At 70.5% G+C, this 23,719-nt stretch overlaps 1 protein-coding gene across 1 annotated transcript; it reads left to right on the plus strand.

Annotated features, from left to right (window-relative positions):
* Positions 1–943: 943 nt before the first annotated feature.
* On the plus strand, positions 944–22,488 carry KCNH2 (potassium voltage-gated channel subfamily H member 2). Its single transcript, XM_033067780.1, has 15 exons — positions 944–1,048; positions 2,145–2,375; positions 5,239–5,403; positions 5,894–6,361; positions 6,863–7,077; positions 15,079–15,504; positions 15,994–16,372; positions 18,848–19,047; positions 19,220–19,472; positions 19,786–19,979; positions 20,691–20,790; positions 20,875–21,120; positions 21,274–21,451; positions 21,837–21,999; positions 22,336–22,488. Exons 1-15 carry the CDS (start codon positions 973–975, stop codon positions 22,486–22,488), a joined length of 3,447 nt encoding a protein of 1,148 aa, XP_032923671.1. The 5' UTR covers positions 944–972.
* Positions 22,489–23,719: the final 1,231 nt, after the last annotated feature.

Here is a 23,719-nt window from a genome sequence, read left to right on the forward strand (position 1 = left end):
GTGTGTGTCCTCGCAGCAGAGGAGGGCAGGGCCCGGGGTGTCCCCGGGGGTCGGGGGGGCCCGGGGTCGGCGGGGATCCGGGGGGAGGGGGCGCGGCCCTGCCGCTGTGGGCGGGGCCGGGGCGGGGCCGAGGGGCGGGGCCAAGGGGCGCGCTGGGCGCCCCCGGGCGGGGCGGGGCGGGGGTCCCGGGCCCCCCCGCGGCCATTGGCTGCGCCCGCGCTGGCCCCGCCCCCGCCCCGCTGTCAACACGCAGGGCCCGCCGGGCCGGGCCGGGCCGAGCGCAGGGACCCGCCCGAGCCCAGCCCAGCCCAGCCCAGCCGAGCCGAACCGAGCTCAACCCAGCTCGGCCCGCCTCAGCCGGGCCGCGCCCGCCCCAGCCTAGCCGAACGTGGGCCGGGCTGAGCCGAGCTCAGTGCAGCCGAGCACAGCCGAACCCAGCCCAGCCGAACCGCGCCGAACCCGGCCGAGCCCGCCCGAGCTCAGCCGGGCCGGGCCAGGCCGGGCCGAGCCGACCCAGCTGAACCGAGCCGAACCGAACGGAAGCGGGCCGACCCCCGCCGAACCGAACCGGCCGAGCCCAGCCGAGCCCAGCTCAGCGCAGCCGCTCCGAACGGAGCCGAAGCGTTCCGACCCGCTCCGAGCGGCGCGGAGCGCGCGGGGCGGGGGCTCGCTCCCCCCCGGCCGCTCCGTGACTAAATAAGGCCGATGGCGCGGCGCGCACCGGGCGGGTAGAGCGGGGGGGCTCCCCCGCCGCCCCCCTCCGGCTCCCCGGCCCGGACCCCCCCGGCCCCGCAGCACCGCGCCGCGCCGGGGCGGGCGGGGTCCGGCCCCGGGCGGGGGGGCCCCCCCGTTGCCCGGGCCCCCCCGGAGCGGCGCCGTCCTTGGCTCAAGGGCAGCGGGACCCCCCGCGGCGCGGGGCCCCCCCGCCCCCGGCCCCCCCGCCCCGCCGGCGCTGCCCATGGGCCCGGCACGATGCCGGTGCGGCGGGGGCACGTCGCCCCCCAGAACACCTTCCTGGACACCATCATCCGCAAGTTCGAGGGGCAGAGTGAGTGGGGGGCGCTGGCGGCGGGGGGGAGCCGGGGCGGGACCTGGGGGCCCCGAGGGGGAACCGCGCGGGGGGAGCGCCCGGGGAGGGGGCTGGGAGACACCGGGGAGCACCAGGTGGGGAAGGGAGTGAGGGGACTGTGTTCCCGGCTGAGTTTGAGGCGATGGGGACAAGCCCAGCTGGGGAGGGGCTGCGCCTGCCCCAGCCCCGGGCGAGTTTGGGGTGACAGGGACAAGCCCAGCCAGGAGGGACTGCTCGCCCTGGCGTCCGGGACTCCCCAGCTCCAGATGGGGTTGGGGTGATGGGGATTGGTGGGGTATTGCTGCCCACCCTGTCCTCCAGCAGCCCCTGGCTCTGGGGTGCCGGAACAGGGGCTTGCCCACGGTCCCCGAGGGGTGGAGCCCCCACCACCGGCTCAGGCTGCTGGAGTCTGGGGGTCCCACCTGGCCGATGCCCCTCACCGCAGTGCCCAGCAGCTGGTGCAGGGAGACCTGCGGGGACTGAAAATCTGGAGGTTCCCAGCCCCCCTCTGGGGTCAGGCCCTCAGCACCCCCCAGGCTGGGGACAGGGCAGTGATGGGGGGGGAGTGCTGCCCCATGGGTCGGGCTGGGGGTGTCACCCTGCTGGGGGACAGGCTGTGGTCGGGGGGTCTGGCCTGGCTGAGCCTCAGCCCTCAGGGAGTGGTGGGGGGGGTCCCAGGGTCCCCATGGTGTGTGTGTCCCTAAGGGGTCTCTGCAATGGTGGGGGTCCCCATGGTGGGGGGTCCCTGCTGCTGTGGGGTCCCTGCTGCTGTGGGGTCCCTGTGATGATGGGGTCCCTGCAGTTGTGGGGTCCCTGTGATGACGGGGTCCCCGCAGTTCTGGGAGCCCCTGGGCCCCCGTGGTTATGGGGTCCCTGTGACGGTGGGATCCCCACAGTTCTGGGGTCCCCACGGCGGTGACACCACCAGCTTAGGGGGTCCCTGGGGAGCGAGCGGGATGAGTCATGAAATGCTTGTCCCTGGGAAACCCGGAGCCGGGGATGGGTGGGGAGGACCCTCCCTGTGGGCTGCTGGGCCGGGGGAGCTCTGCCTGACCCCCATCCCCTCTCCCGGCAGGCCGCAAGTTCATCATCGGGAACGCGCGCGTGGAGAACTGCGCCGTGATCTACTGCAACGAGGGGTTCTGCCGGCTCTGCGGGTACTCGCGGGCCGAGGTGATGCAGCAGCCCAGCACCTGCGACTTCCTGCACGGGCCCCGCACCCAGCGCCGCGCCGCCGCCCAGATCGCACAGGCGCTGCTGGGCGCTGAGGAGCGCAAGGTGGAGATCTGCTTCTACCGCAAGGATGGTACGGACCCCCCTGTGGGCGCGGGGGACAGCGGGGGACAGCAGGGACACGCAGGGACACACAGGGACAGGAGGGGCGCACTGGGGAGAGCGGGTGTGGGAGCACAAGGAGATCTGCTTCGACCACAAGGATGTACGGACCCCCCTGGGGACGCTGGGCTGGGGACAGGGGGACAGCAGGCGAGGGGACACGCCTGGGTGGCAGGAGTTGTTGGCACAGGTGGGAGCCCAAGGGGCCCTGCCACCCCCGGGGGCTCGCAGTGCTCTCCAGCACCGTGATGGCTCCCGGCACGGTGGGAGCCTGGCACCCAGGTGGGCACCGGCGCCCTGCGAGTCCTCAGCCCCTCCTGGCCGTGGTGGCCCCCGGGTGGGGCCGCAGGAAGCCACGCGTTGTGGGTCCGGGGCTGTGGGGTGCAGAGATCCCCAAAGAGGGGCTGGGGGATGCAGGAAGGCCGTGTCACCCACAGCAAGGACAAGGGAGGAGTGGGACATCACAGTGCCACCATCCCCGCTGGGGGTCTGGAATAACCAGGTGACATGCCGGGGGTCCCCGTGCCAGGAGCTGGGAGCTGCGCCCCACAGGCCCGGGGAGTGGCGGTGCTTCCCCTCACCGTGGCCTCGTGCCAGTGCCAGGTGTCCCGGCTGTCACCACAGCTGTCCCAGCTCCGGGCACACGGCCCCGGTTCCGGTGCTGGAGTAAACAAAGCTGGTGCCAGCTGCCAGCACGGCCACAGCGCCGTGCAGAGCCGGCGCGGCCCCAGGAGCCCTGGGAGGTGGGCTGGGGCCAGAGGCTCCAGTCCCGGCCCTGGGACTCTCCTCCTGCTGCGGGGGCTCTGCCTGGCGTGCCCCAGTGCCCTTTGGGTGTGGACATGGGTGCCCCCCGTGGTGTCCCCTCGATACGGTGACACTGATCATCTGCTGGCTGTGCCAGAGGGGTGGGGGAAATGGGGCTCCTGCTTGGGGCCTTCCTTGGGTCCCCAGAGACCTTGACACCCCCAGCTGTGTCCCCTGAGGGTGTGGGGGTCTCACCCCTTACCAGCCCTTGAGTGCTGCAGGGAGAGGTGGCACAGGGGCTTCCCAGACGGGATGAGGGGTCCCAGCCCCTGCCAGCCCTTGGGAGCCTCTGTGGGGCCCATGGAGGGGAGTGATGAGGGCTCTGGGGACAGTCCATGGGGACTGGCTGTCCCTTGGGATCGGGGGTGGGACCCCTGGCAGTGGGTCCGCCCTGGATTTGGGGTGTCCTGCTCGCCCTGCTGGGCCCCGTGGCCGGAGGCTGCTGGGTGGGCGCTGGCCCTGGGGGCTGCAGGGATGCCACCACGGCTGTCTCCTCCTGTACCGCCGTGCTGGTGCTACCAGCCACCGTGGGGCTGGCACGGAGGGTGTTTTGGGGGGTGCCACTCACTGCCCTGGGCCCCCCCAGGCACTGTTGCGGGTGGCTCTGGCATCCCCGGCGCTCCTGGCATCGCTGCCATCCCTCGGGTACCCTCGGGGTCGTGTCGTGGTGCCCACCGCCCCCCTGCAGCCCCCAGCCCGAGCCCCTGGCGTGTGCCAGTCCCCGGCGCGGTGTCCCGGTCCCTGGAGCCGCCGCGGAGCCGCCGCGGAGCCGCCGCTGCTGCAGCCATTTGTCTTCGCGACGTGTTGTTTGTGGAGCCGGGGACGCGGGGAGGTCACGGGGCCCGCGGGGCACCTGTGCCCGCAGGGACACCTCGGGGACCCCACGGGGGACAGGGAGCGGGCACAGACACCCCCAGGTGCTGCTGTGGCCCTTGGGGACCCCCGTGCGTGGCCCCCGGGGTTGGTGCAGGGCGGGATCGGGGCTTTGTCGCTGTGACACCGCGGGGTGTGGCGGTCCCCTGTGCCACAGGGGTGTCCCCAGCCTGGCTGCGAGCCTGGGGGTGCAGGCGGGTCCTCGCTGCAGGGGTGCGGGCATGGGGGGGCCGGGGGGGTCTCCTCGCTTTGGGGGTCCCTGGCAGTGTTGGGGTGCGGGGAGGTGGGAGGTGCGCTTGGGGTGAGGGAGCCAAGGGGGGTGTATCCCCTCTGCCACCATGGTCCCCCCACTGTCCCCACCCCAGGGGTGCCCCCGTGGCCCCCGCCCCGGGCAGCTGGACACCGGGGGCCTCTCGGTTCCGCGGGGGTGGCTGGAGCGGTGGCCGCATGCCGGTGGCACTAATCCCCTCGCGGCGGTGGCTCGCCGAGGACACCGCGGTAGCCCGGGGCCACCCTGTGCCGCACGGTGCTGGCTCCGGGCCCGCGGCCCCACGCGTGCCAGGGAATCCCCCCGCCGCGGGCACGGGCGCAGGGACAGTGCCAGCTGGCACTCGCCTGCCAGGCTGCCGGGCCCGGCGCCAGCCGGGGGGACACCGCCACGGGGGGGGTCAGCGCTTCGGCGTCACCCACGTGTGTCCCCCTGGCGTCACCCACGTGTGTCCCCCGGGGGTCCCCTGAGGGTGAGGGGTTCCGGGGGTGAGCAGGATGCCCCCCCATCCCCCAGAGGTTGCCCCGGGCTGTCCTGATCACCCCCAGTTCCCCCCACCCCCAGCTGTGGCACCGGATTAACGCCACAGCTGTTAACGAGTTCTGAGCGGCTTAGCCCTGCCCGGCACCCCCAGAGCCCCCCGAGGCCCCCCCGGCCGCGCTGCCCACGCACAGTCACGGCCACCACATCTGGGGGGGAAGGGGACACCGCCACCCTTCCGTGCCTCAGTTTCCCCCGTGGTGCAGCTGCAGTGGGGCTGTGTGGTGCAGTCAGTGTTGGGGGACACGAGTGGGAGCTCCCCAGGAGTGGGTGCCCAGCAGGGACAGGGGCCGTGTCTCCCAGGATATTTGGGGCCATCCCCCCATGTCACTGACCCCTCTCCCCACAGGCAGCTCCTTCCCGTGCCTGGTGGACGTGGTGCCGGTGAAGAACGAGGATGGCACCGTCATCATGTTCATCCTCAACTTCGAGGCCGTGAGGGAGCCCGAGCCCGGGGAGGCCCCGGCCCCCAGCACCAACCACTGGGTCACCCCGGCCCCCTGGGGCCCCGCAGGTATGGGGGGACAGGGACATCCCCAGGTGTGGGGGGACAGGGACACCGGGTCACCCCAGGTGTGGGGGACAGGGACACCGGGCCATCCCCAGGTGTGGGGGGACAGGGACATCCCCAGGTGTGGGGGGACAGGGACACCGGGTCACCCCGAGGTGTGGGGGACAGGGACACCGGGTCACCCCAGGTGTGGGGGACAGGGACACCGGGTCACCCCCTCCTGCTGGGCTCCTGCAGGGGCAATGGGGGCAATGCCACCGGGCTGCTGTCAGCCCATGTCCTGCTGCCCCCGTGTCCCAGGTGTCTCTGTAGGGCACATGGGGAGGGTGGGCAGCACCATGGGGAGGGGGTCACACCCTGCCCCGACCCCAGCCCCAAATCCCAGGGCACAGCTGACCCCTGTGGCTGAAGCAGCACCGTGGCGGGGATTTGGAGCTGGATCCGGACCCCGACCCCAGGCCCAGCCCTGACCCCGGGCCTGTCCTTGCCCCAGGACGCAGCCGGTCCCTGCGGCTGAAGCTGCTGGCGCTCACGGGCAGCCGCCAATCGCTGCCCCCCGGGCCCCCGGAGCCGCCGGACGTGGTGGTCGTGGACCCGGGGGTCATGGACCCGCTGGCCGTGGAGCCGGCCCTGCCTGCCAGCGACTCGGGCCCTGAGGACGCCTCGTCCTCGCTGGAGCCCGGTGCCGGGGACCGTCCCGAGGATGAGGCGGCGCTGATGGGGGACCCTGAGCCGCCGGTGACACAGTCGTCCCCGCGGGCGGAGCGCCTGGCGCTGGCCTTCGCCAACCACAGCCTGGCCAGGAGCCGGTCCCGGGAGCGCCGGTCCCGGGAGAGCCTCCGCAGCCTGCGCCGGGCCTCGTCCGTCGATGACATCGAGGCCATGAAGGGGGACGGGGACAAGCGCTGCCACAGCCGCCACGCCAGCGCCAGCACCGGCCTGCAGCGCGGCTCCAGCACCGGTACGGCCACACCGGCACGGGGACAGCCACCAGTGCTGGGGACATCGGGGCAGCCAGGGATGCTGGTGACCCTGCGTACCACTACCCCACAGCAGGGGCTGGGCCCCCTCCGCCACCCCCACGGCCACCAGGGGCCACCACGGGCCACCATCCCGCAGCCCCCTGAGCCACAGCGTGCAATCCCCCCGGGAATCGCCTCATTGCCCCCAGAGCTCGTTAAGCTGTTAAGATAAGGGACAATTGTTACAATGGCATTACAGGCAACTGAGAGCAGCTCCGCAGGTCCCTCGGGGACCGTGGCCGGGGGTCTCCCCTGCCCTGGGGCCCTGCAGTCCCTTCACCTGCTGTGGGACCCCAACCCTGGGAGCTGCGGGATCCCCCCAGGGACCAAGGGCCCTGCCCCAGGAGCCGTGGGAAGCTGTGGGACCTGCCCTGGAGACGCAGGGTCGGTGACAGCCGCCCGTGCCGTGGGACAGGGACAGTGACAGTGTGTCCCCGCAGGCGCGGTGGCCGCTGTGCGCAGCGCGCTGCTCAACTCCACGTCGGACTCGGACCTGGCGCGGTTCCGGGCCATCGGCCGCATCCCCCAGATCACCCTCAACTTCATGGACCTGCAGCCGGGGGGGCGCCTGGCCCCGGCCCCGGCCCCCCGCCCCATCATCGCCCCCACCAAACTGCGCGACCGCACCCACAACGTCACCGAGAAGGTCACACAGGTGAGACCTGCCGGGGGGGCGGGGGGACACGGGTGAGGCCCTGGGGGCTGTGGAGGGCCCCGAGGTTGGAGTGCTGAGCTGGCTGGGTGATGCTGGAGGTGACTGGAGATGCCAGAGATGGCCAAGTGGTGACAAGGGTTACCAGGAAATGCCATGGTGGCCAGGTGCTGCTGGGGGTGGCCAGGTGATGCCAGGTGCCAAACTGGTGCCAGAGGTGGCATGTGGTGCAGGGATGGCCGGGATGTACCGAGGCACCCGGGAAATTTCAGTGATGATGTGGCCAGGCTGTGCCAAGATGGCCAAACAGTGACAAAGTGTCCGAGCAGTGACAAGATGTCCAGGCAGTGCTGGAGGTGGCTGAGTGGTGCCAAAGTGTCCAGGTGATGCCAAAAGTGTCCCCGTGGTGTCAGAGTGACCAGGTGGCGCTGAGGGGACTGTCCGAGGGTTTGTGACTGCGGTGTTGTGGTGCAGTGGGTGCCGTGGCTGGGGGCAGTCGGGTCCGGGACAGTCCCCAGGGGGCTCCCAGCGAGATTCAGGGGGCTGCCACGACCCGGTGCCGTGGTGCCCCCTCCCCCGGTGCCGTCCCTGCCGGGTGCCAGGCGCTGGCAGGGGCCGCTAATCCGCGGCCCGTTGTGTAACCGCCATCTGCCGCGGGAGCAGGAGGCGCCGCTTAATTGCACCCTGACTTCCCCCCGCTAATGATCCGGGGGGGTCGGCGGCTCCGGGCATCCCCGGAGGGCTGTGCGGGATGGGGACCCGCTGCCTGTCCCGCCCCGCGGTGTCCCCAAGCCCCCCCCGGCCGGGCTGTCCCCGGGGTCCCCGGCAGCTGGCGGGGGACGGAGCGGCCCCGGCGCATCTGCCCGGGCCCCTCGGGTGCCCCCGGCCCCGCAGCTGCCCGCACACGTGAGGGGCCCCGTGGGGAGCCCCGCTCCCACCTGGAGCTCCAGGCCCTGCTGCCGGGGCTCGGGGCGCTCCCCGCGCTGGTGCTGGAGCAGCCGCAGTGCCCTCGGTGGGTGGGGGGACCCTCTGTGGGGTGACACCCCCCTCACTCCGCATCCCCGGCCCCCACAGCTCCTCACGCAATCTCTTGATTGCCTCGGCCGTGATTAATTGAGGTGATTAATTGTGCCGCCAGGGTGACGCTGCACTCTCTCCCGACCCCGCCGTGTGCACGGGGGCCATGAGGGGACACGGTGGAGCGCGGCTGCGGTCACCGGGGCGGGCACTGGCCGGGGAGTCTCGGGGTGCCCCGGCTCTGCAGTCGGACAGAACCGGGGACACGGACACAGGGGATGTGGGGACTGGGGCGTGGGGGTGTCCTCGGTTCTGGCACGACGCAGCCCACTCGGGTCGGTGGCACTGGGGGACAGGGTGTCCCTGGTGTCCCTGCAGCGACACCGTGATTCACCCGCGGGGCCGGAGCCAAGCGTCCGTCAAGGTCACCGCGTGCTGGGTGACAGTGACAGGGGCCTGGCGTGGCTGGGGTGGCCGTGGCATCCCCGCGGCTCATGAGACCCCCGGGGACCCCTGGTCTGTTCTGGGGGGGATCCCTGCGTGGGGCAGGATAGGGCTGGGGGACCCCAGACCCACTCGGGATGTTGGGACCTGGAGGGGGCACAGCCAGAATGTGTCACTGGTGCATCGCTGTTGGGGACACCAGGGACCCCCCACTGCCGGGACGAGTCCTGCCGCCCCCGGCCCCGCTGGCACCGGCTGGGTTGGAGGGCGCTGCCCCCCAGGTCCCGCCCGGGGAGGGGACGGGCGCAGTGCCAGGGCTGGGCAGTGGCCAGGGACACGGGGACACCGGGTGCCGTGAATCAGCCGGGGCTGCCAGGGCCAGCTCACCGCTACCGTCACTGTCCCTGTCCCCGTCACTGTCCCTGTCCCCACCATCAGTGTCCTTGTCCCCCATGTCTGTCCCCATCCCCGTCATCACCCCCGTCCCTGTCCCGCTGCGGGCGGGGCTGTGCGAGTCACACTTTGGGGATCCCTCGTGAGGGGTGGGGGGCTGCGGGTGGCAGCTGCCGGCGGGGCCGGGGGTGGCGGTGCAGAACACCCCGGTTCCGCGTCCCCCCGTGCCCCCCCTCGCCCCGGTGTCCCCGCGGGGCCGTTCCGGGCGCTCCCGGTCCCTCCTCCGGGGAGTGGCGACGGCTGGAGCCGGGGGGGGCCCGGCGGGGGCGGGCGGCGGGGGGGGCTCGGGGGGTCCCGCCCCGCTCCATCTGCCGCGCGCGGGGCCGGGGGGACGCGGGGACCCCCGGAGCGCGGCCATGGCCCCCGCGCGGCGCGACAGCGGCGACCGCGGCGACCGCCCCGACGGGGAGCGGCGGGACCGGGTCCGCCGGGCCGTCCGGGTGTCCAGCCTGGTGGCACAGGAGGTACGGGGGGGCGGGGGTCCTCACCGAGAGGGAAAATGGGACCCACGGTTCGTTCCGCCGCGCACGGGCTCGGGGTCCCGGGGGCGTCCCCACGCCGGCACGGGGGAAACGGAGCGGGGTGGGGGACACCGGGGGTCGCGCCGGGGGGCTCTGGGGGCACCGGGGGGACCTGGGGGCACCGGGGGATCTGGGGGCTCTGGGGAGGGTCCCCCCCGCTGGGGGAACGGGGTCCCGTTGTCCCCTCACCGTGTGCGGCGTCCCAGGGGTGTCCTCATGGCGGGGGGGGGGGATGGAGCATGGGGACAGCGAGGGTCGAGCCGGGGGGTCTGGGGGCACCAAGGGGTTCTGAGGGGCACTGGGGGGCTCTGAGGGTCCCCCCGAGGAGGAAACGGGGTCCCGCTGCTGTCCCACAGCGCAGGGCACGGGGGTGCCGGGATGGGGGGGAGGGGACGGAGTGTTCGTGTGGGTTTGGTGGCCCTGGGATTGTCGGGGGGTCTCCCCCCAAGGCGGGAACAGGGACCTGCAGTTCATCCTGCTGTGCGTGGATGTGGGGTCCCGCTGGGGCCCCGCGCCGGGATGGCACACCCTGGGCAGGGGGATGGCACTGGGGGTCGCAGCAGGCGGTTCTGGGGGGCTGCGGGGGGGGCTGGGGGGTCCGAGGAGCCCCCGAGTGTCCCCCACTTCGGGAGGGAGGTGCTGTGGCTCGTCCTACCGTGAGGGGTGTGGGGTCCTGGGGGTGCCCCCGCGCTTGGAGTGGGGAGGCACCGGTGGTTGTGGTGGGCGACTCCGGGGGTTCAGGGGGATCTGGGACTCCCCGATGTCCTCCGCGGGGTGGGGGAGCCGTCGTGGTTCCTCACTGCCCACCCTGTGCCATGGTCGTGGTTCCTCACTGCCCTCCCGGTGCCATGGCCGGGCCCAGTGCTGTGTCCAGCTGAGCTGTGGTGGCTTGTGGCGTGGCGAGGGGTGATGGCTCGCGGCTGGCCTGGCCTCTGCTTTGTCCCAGTGTGTCCCAGGTGGTCCCCTGCGTGTCCCAGCCGGTCCTCGTGGCTGTTCCCGTGCCGGTGGCCCCTGGCTTTGGGGCGGGTGTGGGTCAGTGCCAACGTCACCGGGCAGGGGTCGGAGCTGGGGCGGGCGCACCGCCCCCCGGGGACGTCACCCCATCCCACAGGGACGTCACCCCGTCACGGGGCTTGTCCCCCACCCTGCCACGGGTGCCACAGGCAGCGGGTGCCACGGTCGCTGCCTGCCCGGGGCGGCCCTGTGTCCCCTGTGCCCATGTCGGGGGGTCCCGAGGGGGCTGCGACGCCGCAGCTCAGCGCCGTGAGTACCCAATGCCACCCTGGGGGGACAGCAGTGCGGGCAGGGGGACAGCGGGGCTTCCCCAGCACCGGGGTGTCTGTGCTGTCGGGGTGTCGCCTGTGTCGGGGTGTCCTCACAGTGGTCTGGTGTCACCTGGCTGGTAGCCAGCGCTGCCCTGGTGGTGGCCACGTTGGGTGACACCCGCGAGGTGACAGGGATGTCATGGGGGGTCAGTGTCCGTCTGGTGAAGGTGTCCCCGGGGGTCCCAGCACCTCAGGGGCGGTGACGAGGTGGGTGTCAGTGTTCAGGTTTGTGAGATCTGGGGGTCTCACACCCTGCTGGGGCACTGGGGGGTGCCAGGGCCTGTGTTAGGGCAGGTGTGGGGGACCCGGGCAGGTGTGGGGACCCGGGCAGGTGTGAGGGACCCGGGCAGGTGTGGGGGACCTGCCGGTGCTGGTGTTGGGTGCCTGTGGGTGCTGGGTACGTGCTGGGGCACGATTTGGGGTCCTGTGGCTGTTGGAGGATCAGTGACTGTGCCAGAGCAGGGATGGGGGTCCCTGCTGGGGGTCCCTATCGGGTGCTGGGCAGGAGCAGGGACAGGGCAGTGGCGGAGGGGGTCTCAGTGCACAGGGCGTGCGGGGGGGTCAGTCAGGGTGCGGGGGGGTCAGTCAGGGTGTCGGGGGGCTCTCGGGGGGCTCTCGGGGGGCTCTCGGGGCCCCGGGGGGTGCCGGGCCCGGGTATTTGGGGTGCGCCGTGGGCGCAGGTGTCTGGGTCGCGGCAGGTGCGGCGCCGGGTGTCCCGGGGGGGCGGGGGGTGTCGGTGTCACCGCAGGTGTCGGGGACGCGTCACCAGGGCGGGACGTGTCGCCGCGTGTTGCCGAACGTGTCACCGGCACCGCCGCCATCTGTGTCACCGTGACTGACGGGTGTCGGGGCGGGGAGGGGGGGTGGCACCGGCACCGGGGGTCTTCGGGATGTCACCGCATATCGGCCCCGTCCTGACATGCGACAGGGGTGGCGTTCCCACCGGTGTGGGGGGGTCGGGGTGTCCCCAACCCCTCTTCATGGCACCCCCGAGTCCTGCTGGCACGGGGACGGGGTGGGACTGTCCCCATGGCTGGGGGACATTCTGGGCTGGGGGAAAGGGGTGACTGCGTGTCCCCTCGTGTGCGGGGGGCTGGCACAGGGACGGGCACCCCAGGACAGTCCCTCACCCCCGGTGGGGCACGCCGGGGGCTGGCCAGGGCTGCACGGGGGCTGCTGGCCAGGTGTGGGGCAGGGGATGCATTCTGGGGGATTGCCAGGTGTGGTTGTGGGGCTGTGGCTATGTGGGGGTCCTGGTCACTGTCCCCTGCCCCCCGTCCCTCCCCAGCTCCTGCAGGGTCGGGGGGTCCCCAGTTAGGGGGGGGCGAGTTCGGGGGGGCGTGGGTGCACCCCCAGCCCGTGAGGGGTTCGGGAAGGAGCGGGTGGTGTCCGGGGGGCCCCGGGACCCCCAGTGCCCCCGGGGTGTTCTGCAGGCCCTGGCCCCCGCCCCCCACGCCGCCGGCCGGGATTTGTCCCACTTTGCCGTGGCAGCTGCGATAAATTTAGCGGCAGGAGCGGCTGGTGGCTGGAGCCGCCCCCCGGCCCCCTCCCCCCTCCCCTGCTGTCCCCCCCGGCCCCTCCCCCTCAGCCAGAGGGGCCCCGCGCGCTCTGGGGTCGGGGTCCCCCCCAGGACCCCCTGGAACACCCCCAGGCGGGGGGAGCTCTGTGCCACGGCACCTGTCACCCCCCGTGTCCCCAGGGCCCCCCGAGACCCCCTGGGGAGCTGGGACCCCCGGCACGCAGCCCGGGCGTGTCACCCTCCGTCACACGGGGCGTGGGGACACGGCGGCTCGGGAATCCCCCGCGAGGGGGTGGCGGCTGTGACGCAGGAGCTGCTGTGTCCCAGTGCTGTCATCGCGTGTCACCGCGTGTCCCGGCTCTGTCACCGCGTGTCCCGGCTCTGTCACCGTGTGTCCCAGTGCCATCACTGCGTGTCCCAGTGCCATCACTCTGTGTCCCGGCAGTGTCACCGCGTGTCCCAGCACTGTGTGCCCGTGCCACCGTGTGTCCCAGTGCCATCACTCTGTGTCCCAGCGCCACCACCGCGTGTCCTGGCACTGTGTGCCTGTGTCACTGTGTGTCACTGTGTGTCCCACTGCCACCACCGTGTGTCCCAGCACTGTGTGCCCGTGCCACCGTGTGTCCCAGCGCCACCACCGTGTGTCCTGGCACTGTGTGCCTGTGTCACTGTGTGTCACTGTGTGTCCCAGTGCCATCACCGTGTGTCCCAGTGCCATCACTGTGTGTCCCAGCACTGTGTGCCCATGTCACCGTGTGTCCCAGTGCCATCACTCTGTGTCCCAGTGCCATCACCGTGTGTCCCAGCACTGTGTGCCCATGTCACCATGTGTCCCAGTGCCATCACCGTGTGTCTCTGGCACTGTGTGCCCGTGTCACCGCGTGTCATCGTGTGTCCCAGCAGTGTCACCGTGTGTCCCAGCCCCACATATCCCACCCCCACGTGGCTGTTCCTGCTGCCCCACGTGGCCACCGGGGCTGGTGGCCCCTGGGGACAGAGGTGACGTGTCCTGTGGCCCTGGGGGCCGTGTTTTGGCTGCGCTGGCAGGGTGGGGGCCGCATCCCAGCCCGCGGGCAGCGCACGGGTGGGGGACATCCCCGGCGTGTGTGTGACCCTGACTCCCTGCTCGTTGCCCTGGCCAGCTGCTCCCCCCGCCACACCTGGAGCAGGTGTTGGTGCCCTGTGGCATGTGCCACCTCGTGCCGCATGGCCCGTGGGCACCCAGGGCCACCCCAGTGTCCCCCCGGGGTGATGGGGGGGCCGGGGGGGCTCCCTGGCCGTGGCCGTGGCAGCAGCAGCGGAGCAGCCTGGGAAAAATTTCCGCCCCAATAATTCCTGTCGGCTCCGGCGGAGCGCGGCTGGCGCGCACCGCGCCGGGGGTCCCCGCTGCCGCCGGGGGTCCCCGCTGCCGCCGGGGGTCCCGGGGCGCACCATGGGCGCGGGGCCGGGGTGCGGGGGTCCCTGGCACCCACGGGCCGGCGGGGGCTGAGCCCTGCTGCCCCTCCCCGAGGATGCTGCCCGCGCTCCTGCAGCTGCTGCAGGAGTTCCCGGGTGCATCCCCCGCGCCCCCCCCAGCCCGGGCGCCCCCCCGGGCCCTGCCCCATGCCCGGGGTCCCCCTCTGCAGCGCCTGCCTGGGGCTCGGCCGCGATGGCAGCGGGCACGGCCAGGAGGAGAAGGTACCGGTACGGCCCCCCCTGCACCCCGGGGCCCGGCGGGGGTGGGGGGTGCCCCATGGGGGGGCACTGTGCCCACCCGTGCCCCATGGGGGGGCACTGTGCCCACCCGTGACCCGGCGGTGCCTGGGGGGGCTCAGGCTGCGTCCTCGGCACAGTTTGGGGGGGTTTGGGGGGTTACATAAAGCTCTGGCTCTGCATGACGGGGTCACCCCGGCCCCCCCAGTGGTGCCCTCGGGGTTGGGGGGGCCGATGGGGCGGTGGGGGGACAGCAGCCATCCCCTCCCTGTGCTGCAGCAGCAGAACAGCCCCACGAGGGGCATGCAGGGACCCCCGGGGGGGCAGGGGGGCTGTGACCCCCGTGGGGCACAGGACGGGGGGCCGTGGGTCAGCCCCTGCCACCTCAGGGTCATGGACCCCAGGCACCCCCAGGATGACCAAGACTTGTGTCCCCAGGATGCCCAGGTGTCCTGCAGAGGGACTGGGACGTGTGGAGGGATCTGTGCCACGGGGAGGCCGTGCCCCCTGAGGGGGTGCCAGGGCCGGGGGGCACAGCTGGGGCATCGTGTCTGTGGGGTGGGAACTGCCCTGGTGGTGTTTGTGGGGCAGGAGGGGGTTGTGGTGGGGGGGGCCCTGTCCCCCTGTCCCCTCCAGCAGCCCTGGTCACTCGTGGTGGTGCCCCTGCACCCCTCCCCGCCCGTGCTGGGGTCCCTCTGCACCCCCAGAGTCACGGAACTGTTGGTTTTGGGAAGGACCTTTAGGACCATCAGGACCAGTGTTGAGCAATGCCCTGACCCACATCTCCCCCTCTGCCCAGGGTGGGGTCTGAGCCCTGCAGCTGCACTGCTCCCCCTGCAGCCCCCAGACCCCTCCCTGCCCTTGTTGGGGTCCCCCCTCACCCCAGAGAGTGAGGTTGTAAAGGACCCCAAAAACCATTGGGTCCAGCGCTGACCCACGTCCCAGGCTCCCCGTTGGCTGGGGTTTGGGGTCACAGGGGTGAATCCTGCGGGGTGTTGGGGTGCAGGCCTGAGCCCCGGTGTCCCCTGGCCAGGTGCTGTCCCTGGGTGCCGATGTGCTCCCCGAGTACAAGCTGCAGGCGCCGCGCATCCACCGCTGGACCATCCTGCACTACAGCCCCTTCAAGGCCGTGTGGGACTGGCTCATCCTGCTGCTGGTCATCTACACGGCCATCTTCACGCCCTACTCGGCCGCCTTCCTGCTGAGCGACTCGGAGGAGGCGCAGCGGCACCACTGCGGCTACTCGTGCAGCCCGCTCAACGTGGTGGACCTCATCGTGGACATCATGTTCATCATCGACATCCTCATCAACTTCCGCACCACCTACGTCAACTCCAACGAGGAGGTGGTCAGCCACCCCGCCAAGATCGCCATCCACTACTTCAAGGGCTGGTTCCTCATCGACATGGTGGCCGCCATCCCCTTCGACCTGCTCATCTTCGGCTCCGGCTCCGAGGAGGTGACACGGGGACGCGGGGACACGGGGACATGGGGACGCGGGATGTGTCGGTGCTGCTTTGGGGCTGGGGTTGTGTTTGGGGGTCCCACCTGTGCCCCCAGTGCTGGGGTGGGTGTTGGGGTGCGGGGTGCTGTCCCCTGGGTGCTGGGTAACCCCCCTGGATGTCCTTCCCAGCCCACCTGTGCACCTGGGGCTGATCTGGGGAGGGGGCTCATGGCACCTTCTGTGGGAACTCTGGGAATTCCCTCCCCTGCTGCCCTGGGGACCCCCTTTCCTTCACCCTGGGGGCACCTGGGGCAGGGGGAGACCCCCAGAACAGAGGTACCTGCTGCCAGACAGGGAGCCCCCACCCTTTTGGGGTTCACTGCTGACCCCCCCACCCCCAAACAATGACATTGGTGGGGCTGCCGATGTGGAGAGTGAGGCTGGATCCCCCCTGACCCCCGCGGTACCTCCACCCCCCGTAACCCTTTCCCTGCCGCTCCCCAGACCACGACGCTGATCGGGCTGCTGAAGACGGCGCGGCTGCTGCGCCTGGTGCGCGTGGCGCGCAAGCTGGACCGCTACTCCGAGTACGGCGCGGCCGTGCTCTTCCTGCTCATGTGCACCTTCGCCCTGATCGCCCACTGGCTGGCCTGCATCTGGTACGCCATCGGCAACGTGGAGGGGCAGCGCACGGGCTGGCTGCACGCGCTGGGACAGCAGATCGGCAAACCGCTCAACGGCAGCTTCGGGCCCTCCATCAAGGACAAGTACGTCACCGCGCTCTACTTCACCTTCAGCAGCCTCACCAGCGTGGGCTTCGGCAACGTGTCCCCCAACACCAACTCCGAGAAGATCTTCTCCATCTGCGTCATGCTCATCGGATGTGAGTGCGCCCGGGGAGGGGGAGCCCTGGGCGCGTGTCAGGGGTGTGTGAGGGTGTATCTTACACCTCTGTGTGTGTGTGAGGGTGTGACTGCACACCTGTGAGTGTGAGAGTGTGTGTGTGTGTGTGAGTGTGAGAGCATGTGCCTGCACACCTGTGTGTGTGTGAGTATGAGAGTATGTGCCTGCACACCTGTGTGTGTGTGTGTGTGTGTGAGGGTGTACCTGCACACCTGTGTGTGTGTGTGAGGGTGTGCCTGCACACCTCTGTGTGTGTGTGTGTGTGTGAGAGAGAGCATGTACCTGCACACCTGTGTGTGTTAGAGTGTGTGAGGGTGTGCCTGCACACCTGTGTGTGTGTGTGTGTGTGTGAGGGTGTGTGCCTGCACACCTGTGTGTGTGTGTGTGTGTGTGTGTGTGTGTGTGTGTGAGAGCATGTACCTGCACACCTGTGAGTGTGAGGGTGTGTGAGGCTGTACCTGCACACCTGTGTGTGTGAGGGTGTACCTGCACAGCTCTGTGTGTGTGTATGTGAGGTTGTGTGTGTGTGCCTGCACACCTGTGTGTGTGAGGGTGTGTACCTGCACACCTCTGTGTGTGTGTGAGGTTGTGTGTGTGTGCCTGCACACCTGTGTGTGTGAGGCTGTGTGTGAGGGTGTACCTGCACACCTGTGAGTGTGAGAGTGTGTGTGTGTGTGTGTGTGAGGGTGTACCTGCACACCTGTGTGTGAGGGTGTGTGTGTGTGTGAGAGCATGTACCTGCACACCTGTGTGTGTGAGAGTGTGTGTCTGTGTGTGTGTGAGGGTGTACCTGCACACCTGTGTGTGTGTGTGTGTGTCTGTGTGTGTGTGAGGGTGTACCTGCACACCTGTGTGTGTGTGAGAGTGTGTGTGAGGGTGTGTACCTGCACACCTGTGTGTGTGAGGGGGTGTGTGAGGGTGTATCTGTACACCTGTGAGTGTGAGAGTGTGTGTGAGGGTGTGCCTGCACACCTGTGTGTGTGTGTACCTGCACAGCTCTGTGTGTGTGTGTGTGTGAGAGCATGTACCTGCACACCTGTGTGTGTGAGAGTGTGTGTGTGTGTGTGTGTGAGGGTGTACCTGTACACCTGTGGGTGTGTGAGAGTGTGTGTGAGGGTGTATCTGTATACCTGTGTGTGTGTGAGGGTGTGTGTGAGAGAGAGCATGTGCCTGCACACCTGTGTGTATGTGAGGGGGTGTGTGTGTGCCTGCACACCTGTGTGTGAGAGCACCTGTGTGTGTGTAGACCTGTGTGCACATCCACGCGGGTGTGTGTGACACCTCCACCTGCACCCACACACACGGAGGGGGTGGGAGCACCCCCAGGCTCAGTTTTGGGGTCAGCCCTGTTTGACACCTTCACTGGTGCTCCGGGGATCAGGGGCACCTCAGGTGACACAGGTGGGTGGGATGTGGCTCTGCTGGGGACAGGAGGCTCTGCAGAGGGATCTGGGGACACCTGTGGGTCACACCAGGCCCATGGAACGCTCCAGGCTGGGCAGAGGGGCTGGAAACCTGGGAGAGGGCCTGGGGGTGCAGTGACAGTGGCTGGACACGAGCCCAGGTGTGCCCAGGGGGGCCCAGGTGTGCCCAGGGGTGCCCAGGGGTGCCCAGGGGGGCAGGAGCCGATGGCCCCTGGGCTGTGCCAGCCCCAGAGTGGGCAGGGATTGTCCCCCTGTGCTGGCCCTGCTGAGGGACCCCCTGGAATCCTGGGGACAGCTCCAGCCCCTCCCAACAGGAGAGCCCTGGAGGGGCTGGAGCTGTCCAGGGAATGGAGCTGGGAAGGGGCTGGAGCCCCAGGAGGGGCTGAGGGAGCTGGGAAGGGGCTCAGAAGGAGAAAAGGAGGCTCAGGGGGAACTTGTGGCTCTGCACAACTGACAGGAGGGGACAGGGAGGGTTGGGTTCTGCTCCAGGAACAGGGACAGGAGGAGAGGGAGGTTCAGGTGGGATATTGGGAAAATTCCTTCCTGGAAAGGGCTCTCCAGCCCTGGCACAGCTGCCCTGGGGGGATTTAAAAACCCTGTGGATGTGACACCTGGGGACAGGGTCAGCGGTGGCCTTGGAAGTGCTGGAGGACAAGTGGGCTTCAGCATGTGAGAATTCCTTTGATGACAGGGATCCTGGTGGCTCTTGGCACCACCGTGACAATGACAGCCCTCCATGACAATGGGGACCTCCACGACAGTGGGAACCCTCACAGTTACGGGGATCAGTGACAGTGGGGACCCGTGCGGTGATGGGGACCGCTGTGACAATGGGCACTGGGGTCCGTGCTGGTGGGGACACTCCTGTGACAAAGGGCACAGTGACGGACACCCCTGTGGTGGCGGGTTCCCCCAGTGACAGCGGGGACCTCCATGATGATGCATACCACACCCTACAGCCTTGTGGGGGGGGTTTGGGGAGGTTTGGGGGGGTCTGGGGGTTCAGAGCCCCCTGACCCTGCCCCCCGCAGCGCTGATGTACGCCAGCATCTTCGGGAACGTGTCTGCCATCATCCAGCGGCTGTACTCGGGCACGGCGCGCTACCACACGCAGATGCTGCGGGTGCGCGAGTTCATCCGCTTCCACCAGATCCCCAACCCGCTGCGCCAGCGCCTCGAGGAGTACTTCCAGCACGCCTGGTCCTACACCAACGGCATCGACATGAACGCGGTGAGACCCCGCGGCACGCCCAGGCCTCCCAAAAACCCCCCAGACCCCGCTCCTGCTCTTCGGGGAGCGATCCCAGCACGCCCGGTCCCGCACCAGCGCCATCGGCACCAACGCGGCGAGACCCTGCGGGACCCCTCAAACTGCCCCTTGTGACCCTCCCCGTCCCCCCCAGGTGCTGAAGGGGTTCCCCGAGTGCCTGCAGGCCGACATCTGCCTGCACCTGAACCGCAGCCTGCTGCAGAACTGCGCCCCGTTCCGCGGGGCCACCAAGGGCTGCCTGCGGGCGCTGGCCATGAAGTTCAAGACCACCCACGCGCCCCCCGGGGACACGCTGGTGCACGCCGGGGACGTGCTCACCGCGCTCTACTTCATCTCCCGCGGCTCCATCGAGATCCTGCGCGGCGACGTGGTGGTCGCGATCCTGGGTGAGCCCCCGGCAGCGCCCCGCGGGTGACACCCCCTGTCCCGGTGCTCCTCGGGTGACACCCCCTGTCCCGGAGCGCCCCGGTGCTCCTCGGGTGACACCCCGTGTCCCGGTGCTCCTCGGGTGACACCCCCTGTCCCGGTGCTCCTCGGGTGACACCCCCTGTCCCGGTGCTCCTCGGGTGACACCCCACTGCCTCCCAAGGGATCCCTCCCTCCCTTCGGGGGATCCCCCGCAGTGTCCCCCCTCAGAGGGACAGCTCGGGGTGGCCGGGGCGGTGCAGAGCCCCCCGGTGACCCCCCCGCCCCCGGCAGGTAAGAACGACACCTTCGGGGAGCCGCTGCACCTGCACGCCCGGCCCGGCAAGTCGCGGGCGGACGTTCGGGCTCTCACCTACTGCGACCTGCACAAGATCCTGCGGGAGGACCTGCTCGAGGTGCTCGACATGTACCCCGAGTTCTCCGACCGCTTCTGGGGCACCCTGGAGATCACCTTCAACCTGCGCGACGTGAGGGGGGCCCGGGGACGGGGGTGGGAATGGGGGGTCCTGAGCAAACGAGGGGGTTCAGAGCCAGCTGGGGGGTCCTGAGCAAACTGGGGGGGTCCTGAGCAAACTGGGAGGCTTGAGGGAATGGAGAGAGTTCGGGGCAGGTTGAGGGGATTCGGGCAGTGCTGAGGGGTCCTGAGCGAGCCGGGAGGGTCCTGAGAAAGGGCGGGGTCTGAGCAGGTTCGGGGATTCTGTGCAATTTTGAGTCGGGGGTCTGAGCAGGTTCGGGGATTCTGTGCAATTTTGGGTGGGGGGTCTGAGCAAGGGAGGGGATTCTGTGCAATTTTGGGTGGGGGGTCCTGAGCAGGTTCGGGGATTCTGTGCAATTTTGGGTCGGTGGTCCTGAGCAGGTTCGGGGATTCTGTGCAATTTTTTTTGGGTCGTGGGTCCTGAGCAGGTTCGGGGATTCTGTGCAATTTTGGGTGGGGGGTCTGAGCAGGTTCGGGGATTCTGTGCAATTTTGAGTGGGAGTTCCTGAGCAGGTTCGAGGATTCTGTGCAATTTTGAGTGGGGGTCCTGAGCAGGTTTGGGGATTCTGTGCAATTTTGGGTGGGGGTCCTGAGCAGGGGAGGGGGCGCTGAACGAATTGTGAAGGGCTGAGAGATCAGGGGGGTCCTGAAGAAGCTGGGGGGGGCCCGCAGCCCCCCAACCGTGCCCGCCGTGTCCCCGCAGACCAACATGATCCCCGGCTCCCCGGGCAGTGACGAGCTGGACGGAGGCTTCTCCCGGCTCCGGCGCCGCAAGCTCTCCTTCCGCCGGCGCCCCGAGAAAGGTGGGGGTCGGGGGGGGGCCGGGACCCCCGGGGTGACCCCAGGGTCTCGGTGACCCCGCCCTGACCCCGGCCTGTCCCCTGCAGATGCCCCCAGCCCCGGGGAGTCCCGGGCGCTGCGGGGGGACGGCGGAGGGGGCCAAGCCCCCGGAGCCCCCCGAGGCCCGGCCGAGTGGGACCCCCCCAGCCCGTCCAGCTGCGGCTCCAGTGACGAGGAGGAGCCCCCCGCGCCCCCCGCGGGGGCCACCGCGCTGTCCCCGTTCCGCAGCGCCCCCCCGGCTCCCCCCGAGCCCGAGGAGCGGGGGGGCAGCGATGTCTGCAACCCCCTCTCAGGTGCGTGGGGGGCTCGGGCGGGGGGCGGCCCCTTCCTCCCCTCCTCCCTCGGGGCTCAGAAAAGCCCCAAACCTCCCCCGGTCCCTTGGATCCCCCAAACCTCCCCCCCTATTTACCCTCCCCCCAAACCCATTCGCCCCTCTCCTCTCCCAGGCGCCTTCTCGGGAGTCTCCAACATCTTCAGTTTTTGGGGTGACACCCGGGGCCGCCAGTACCAGGAGCTGCCCCGTTGTTCCCACGGGGCCCCCCCAAATCCGACCCCGACCCTGACCCGCCGCCAGCGCTCCGACCTGGAATCCCGCTTGGATCTGCTCCAAAAACAGCTCAACAGGTAAAGCTGGGGGGCTCCGGTGGGCCCTGAGGGGGGCGGAGGGCAGTGGGACCCCATGGGAGCCCCCCCATTGCCAAGGGGGCCTGGAGACCCCCGAGCAGGAGGAGGAGGAGGAAGGGGAGATCCCGCACCCCAAGCTGAGCCCCCCGTCCCACCTGAGAGATGGGGGGGACAGGAGCAGGGGATGGGGGTCCTGGGGGGAGGGATGGGGCTGGGGGTCCGGGATTTTGGGGGTCTGTGGCTGGGGAGGGGAATGGGGCACCCCTCACCCCAACCTGGATCCTCCCCATCCCCACTGAGGTGGGTGCGGGGCAGGTGCGGGGGGTCCGGGGGGGTCAGGGATGGGGGTCCCACGTCTCATCCCCGCTCCCCCCGGTTGCTCCAGGCTGGAATCCCGGCTGAGCTCGGACATCTCCTCCATCGTGCACCTGCTGCAGCGCCAGGTGCTGGTTCCCCCCGCCTACAGCGCCGTGACCTCCCCGCACCAGCCTCCCCCGGGGCCGCTGCCCCCCACCCTGCCCATCACCCCCATCCGCCCGCTCGCTCAGGTGAGGGGACACCTGGTTCGGGGCTGTGCCGCTGTGGGTGGGGGTCACCCCGAGCCCCCCAGACTCGGGGTGTGGCTGGTTTGGGGGGACATCGCTTCATCTTCCTGTCCATCGTGGGTGGGGGTCACCCCTGAGCCCCCCAGACTCGGGGTGTGGCCGGTTTGGGGGGCATCGCTTCATCTTCCTGTCCATCGTGGGTACCCCCAGACTCGGGGTTCCGCCCTCCCGTGCCCGTGGCCGTGTCCTCCAGCCCTTCTGTGCCGGGGGTCACCCACGGGGGGCACCCCGAGTCCCCGGTGCCGGTGTCCCCCCGCCCCTGACCCCGCTGTCCCGCAGGTCCCGCGCGCCCCGGACCCCCCGGACGTGGTGCTGCTGCTGGAGCCGCCCCCGCCGCGGCGCCGCTCCCTGCCCGGGGCGCTGCCCCCGCCCGCGGGGACCCCCCCGGGGACCCCCCCGCTCCAGAGACACTGCTCCGACCCCGGCAGCTAATGGGAGCGCCGGGGCGCGGCGGGACCCCCGGAGCCCCGGGACCCCCGACCCCGGAATGCGGGACCCGCGGCGCCCTCGGAGCCCGGGACATGGGACCCCCAAAGTCCAGGACACGGGACCCCTGACCCCGGAGCGTGGGACCCCTGACCCCGGCGTGTGGGACCCCTGACCCCGGAGTGTGGGACCCCTGACCTGGCAGTCCCGGACGCCACGAGCTGGGACCCCCGGAGCCACAGGATCCCAGGCTCTGGACCATGGGACCCCTGGAGCCCTGGGACCCCCAACCCCGGAATGTGGGACCCCCCGGAGCCACAGGACCCCTGTCCCCAGCATGTGGGACCCCCAAAGCCCAGGCCGTGGGAGCCCTGATCCGGAAGGTGGGGACACAGAACCCCCAGCCCTGGGGTCCCCAGAGCCCTCCCCGGGCCTGGCCTGCGGGGGGTTCCGGCCACTGTCCCATGGCCACTGCCCCACGGCCACTGCCCCACGGCCACTGCCCCACGGACACTGCCCTTGGTGCCAGCGGCCAGCGGGGACCTTGGGGGCCCCTGGGATCCCCCGTTATCCCATCCTGGGGCCCTGCCCTGGACTGTCAGACTGTGCTGCTCTTCCTCCTCCTCCTCCTCCTCCTCCTGCTGCTGCTACTCCCGAGCCCCGGGGCGCTGGGGGGTGCACAGGTGTGTGTGTGCACAGGTGTGCACAGGTGTGTCCCCACTCCTGTCCCCAGGACGTCACGTGTGTGTCGGGGGGGTCCCGCTGCGCTGGGACACACGTGTTGCCCCCCCCACCGTGTGTGTGTGTGTGTGTGTGTCCCTGCCGTGTCCCCGCCGTGTCCCCCCGCCTGTCCCCACTCGGGTGTGACCCCCCCGCGGGGCCTGGCGGGTCCGTGTGTGCCCCTCCGTGTCCCGGCCGAGGGAGGGGCCGGGGTCCCCCGCGTGTCCCCTCAGCCCCCGGCGCTCCCCCCGCACAGCCGGGTGTCACACGGCGGTGACACCCCACGCACAGGAGGGGGACGCGGGGGGCGAGGGCTGGCACTGCCCGGCCGCCCCGATGCGTGTGCTGTGTTTGTCCCTTGTCACCCTTGCATGTCCCCCCCGCGTAGGTGCCCCAATAAACCAGACAGAGACCCCCGGCTCTGTGTGTCCCCACCTGGGGGAGGGAAAGTCACCTCGGGTGTCACCGTGACTCATCCTTGTGTCACCTGGGGACTGCTTGGGGCATCCTGGTGGCC

This window comes from Catharus ustulatus, chromosome 1 (genome assembly GCF_009819885.2).
Source record: "Catharus ustulatus isolate bCatUst1 chromosome 1, bCatUst1.pri.v2, whole genome shotgun sequence".
NCBI lineage: Eukaryota > Metazoa > Chordata > Aves > Passeriformes > Turdidae > Catharus > Catharus ustulatus.

Excerpts from the sequence above, each read along its gene's own strand:
- KCNH2 (XM_033067780.1), top strand. The coding sequence starts at position 973 with ATGCCGGTGCGGCGGGGGCACGTCGCCCCCCAGAACACCTTCCTGGAC. Across the intron at positions 19,048-19,219 it reads ACGGCATCGACATGAACGCG|GTGCTGAAGGGGTTCCCCGA; the intron begins GTGAGACCCCGC and ends CGTCCCCCCCAG. Across the intron at positions 22,000-22,335 it reads CCATCCGCCCGCTCGCTCAG|GTCCCGCGCGCCCCGGACCC; the intron begins GTGAGGGGACAC and ends GCTGTCCCGCAG.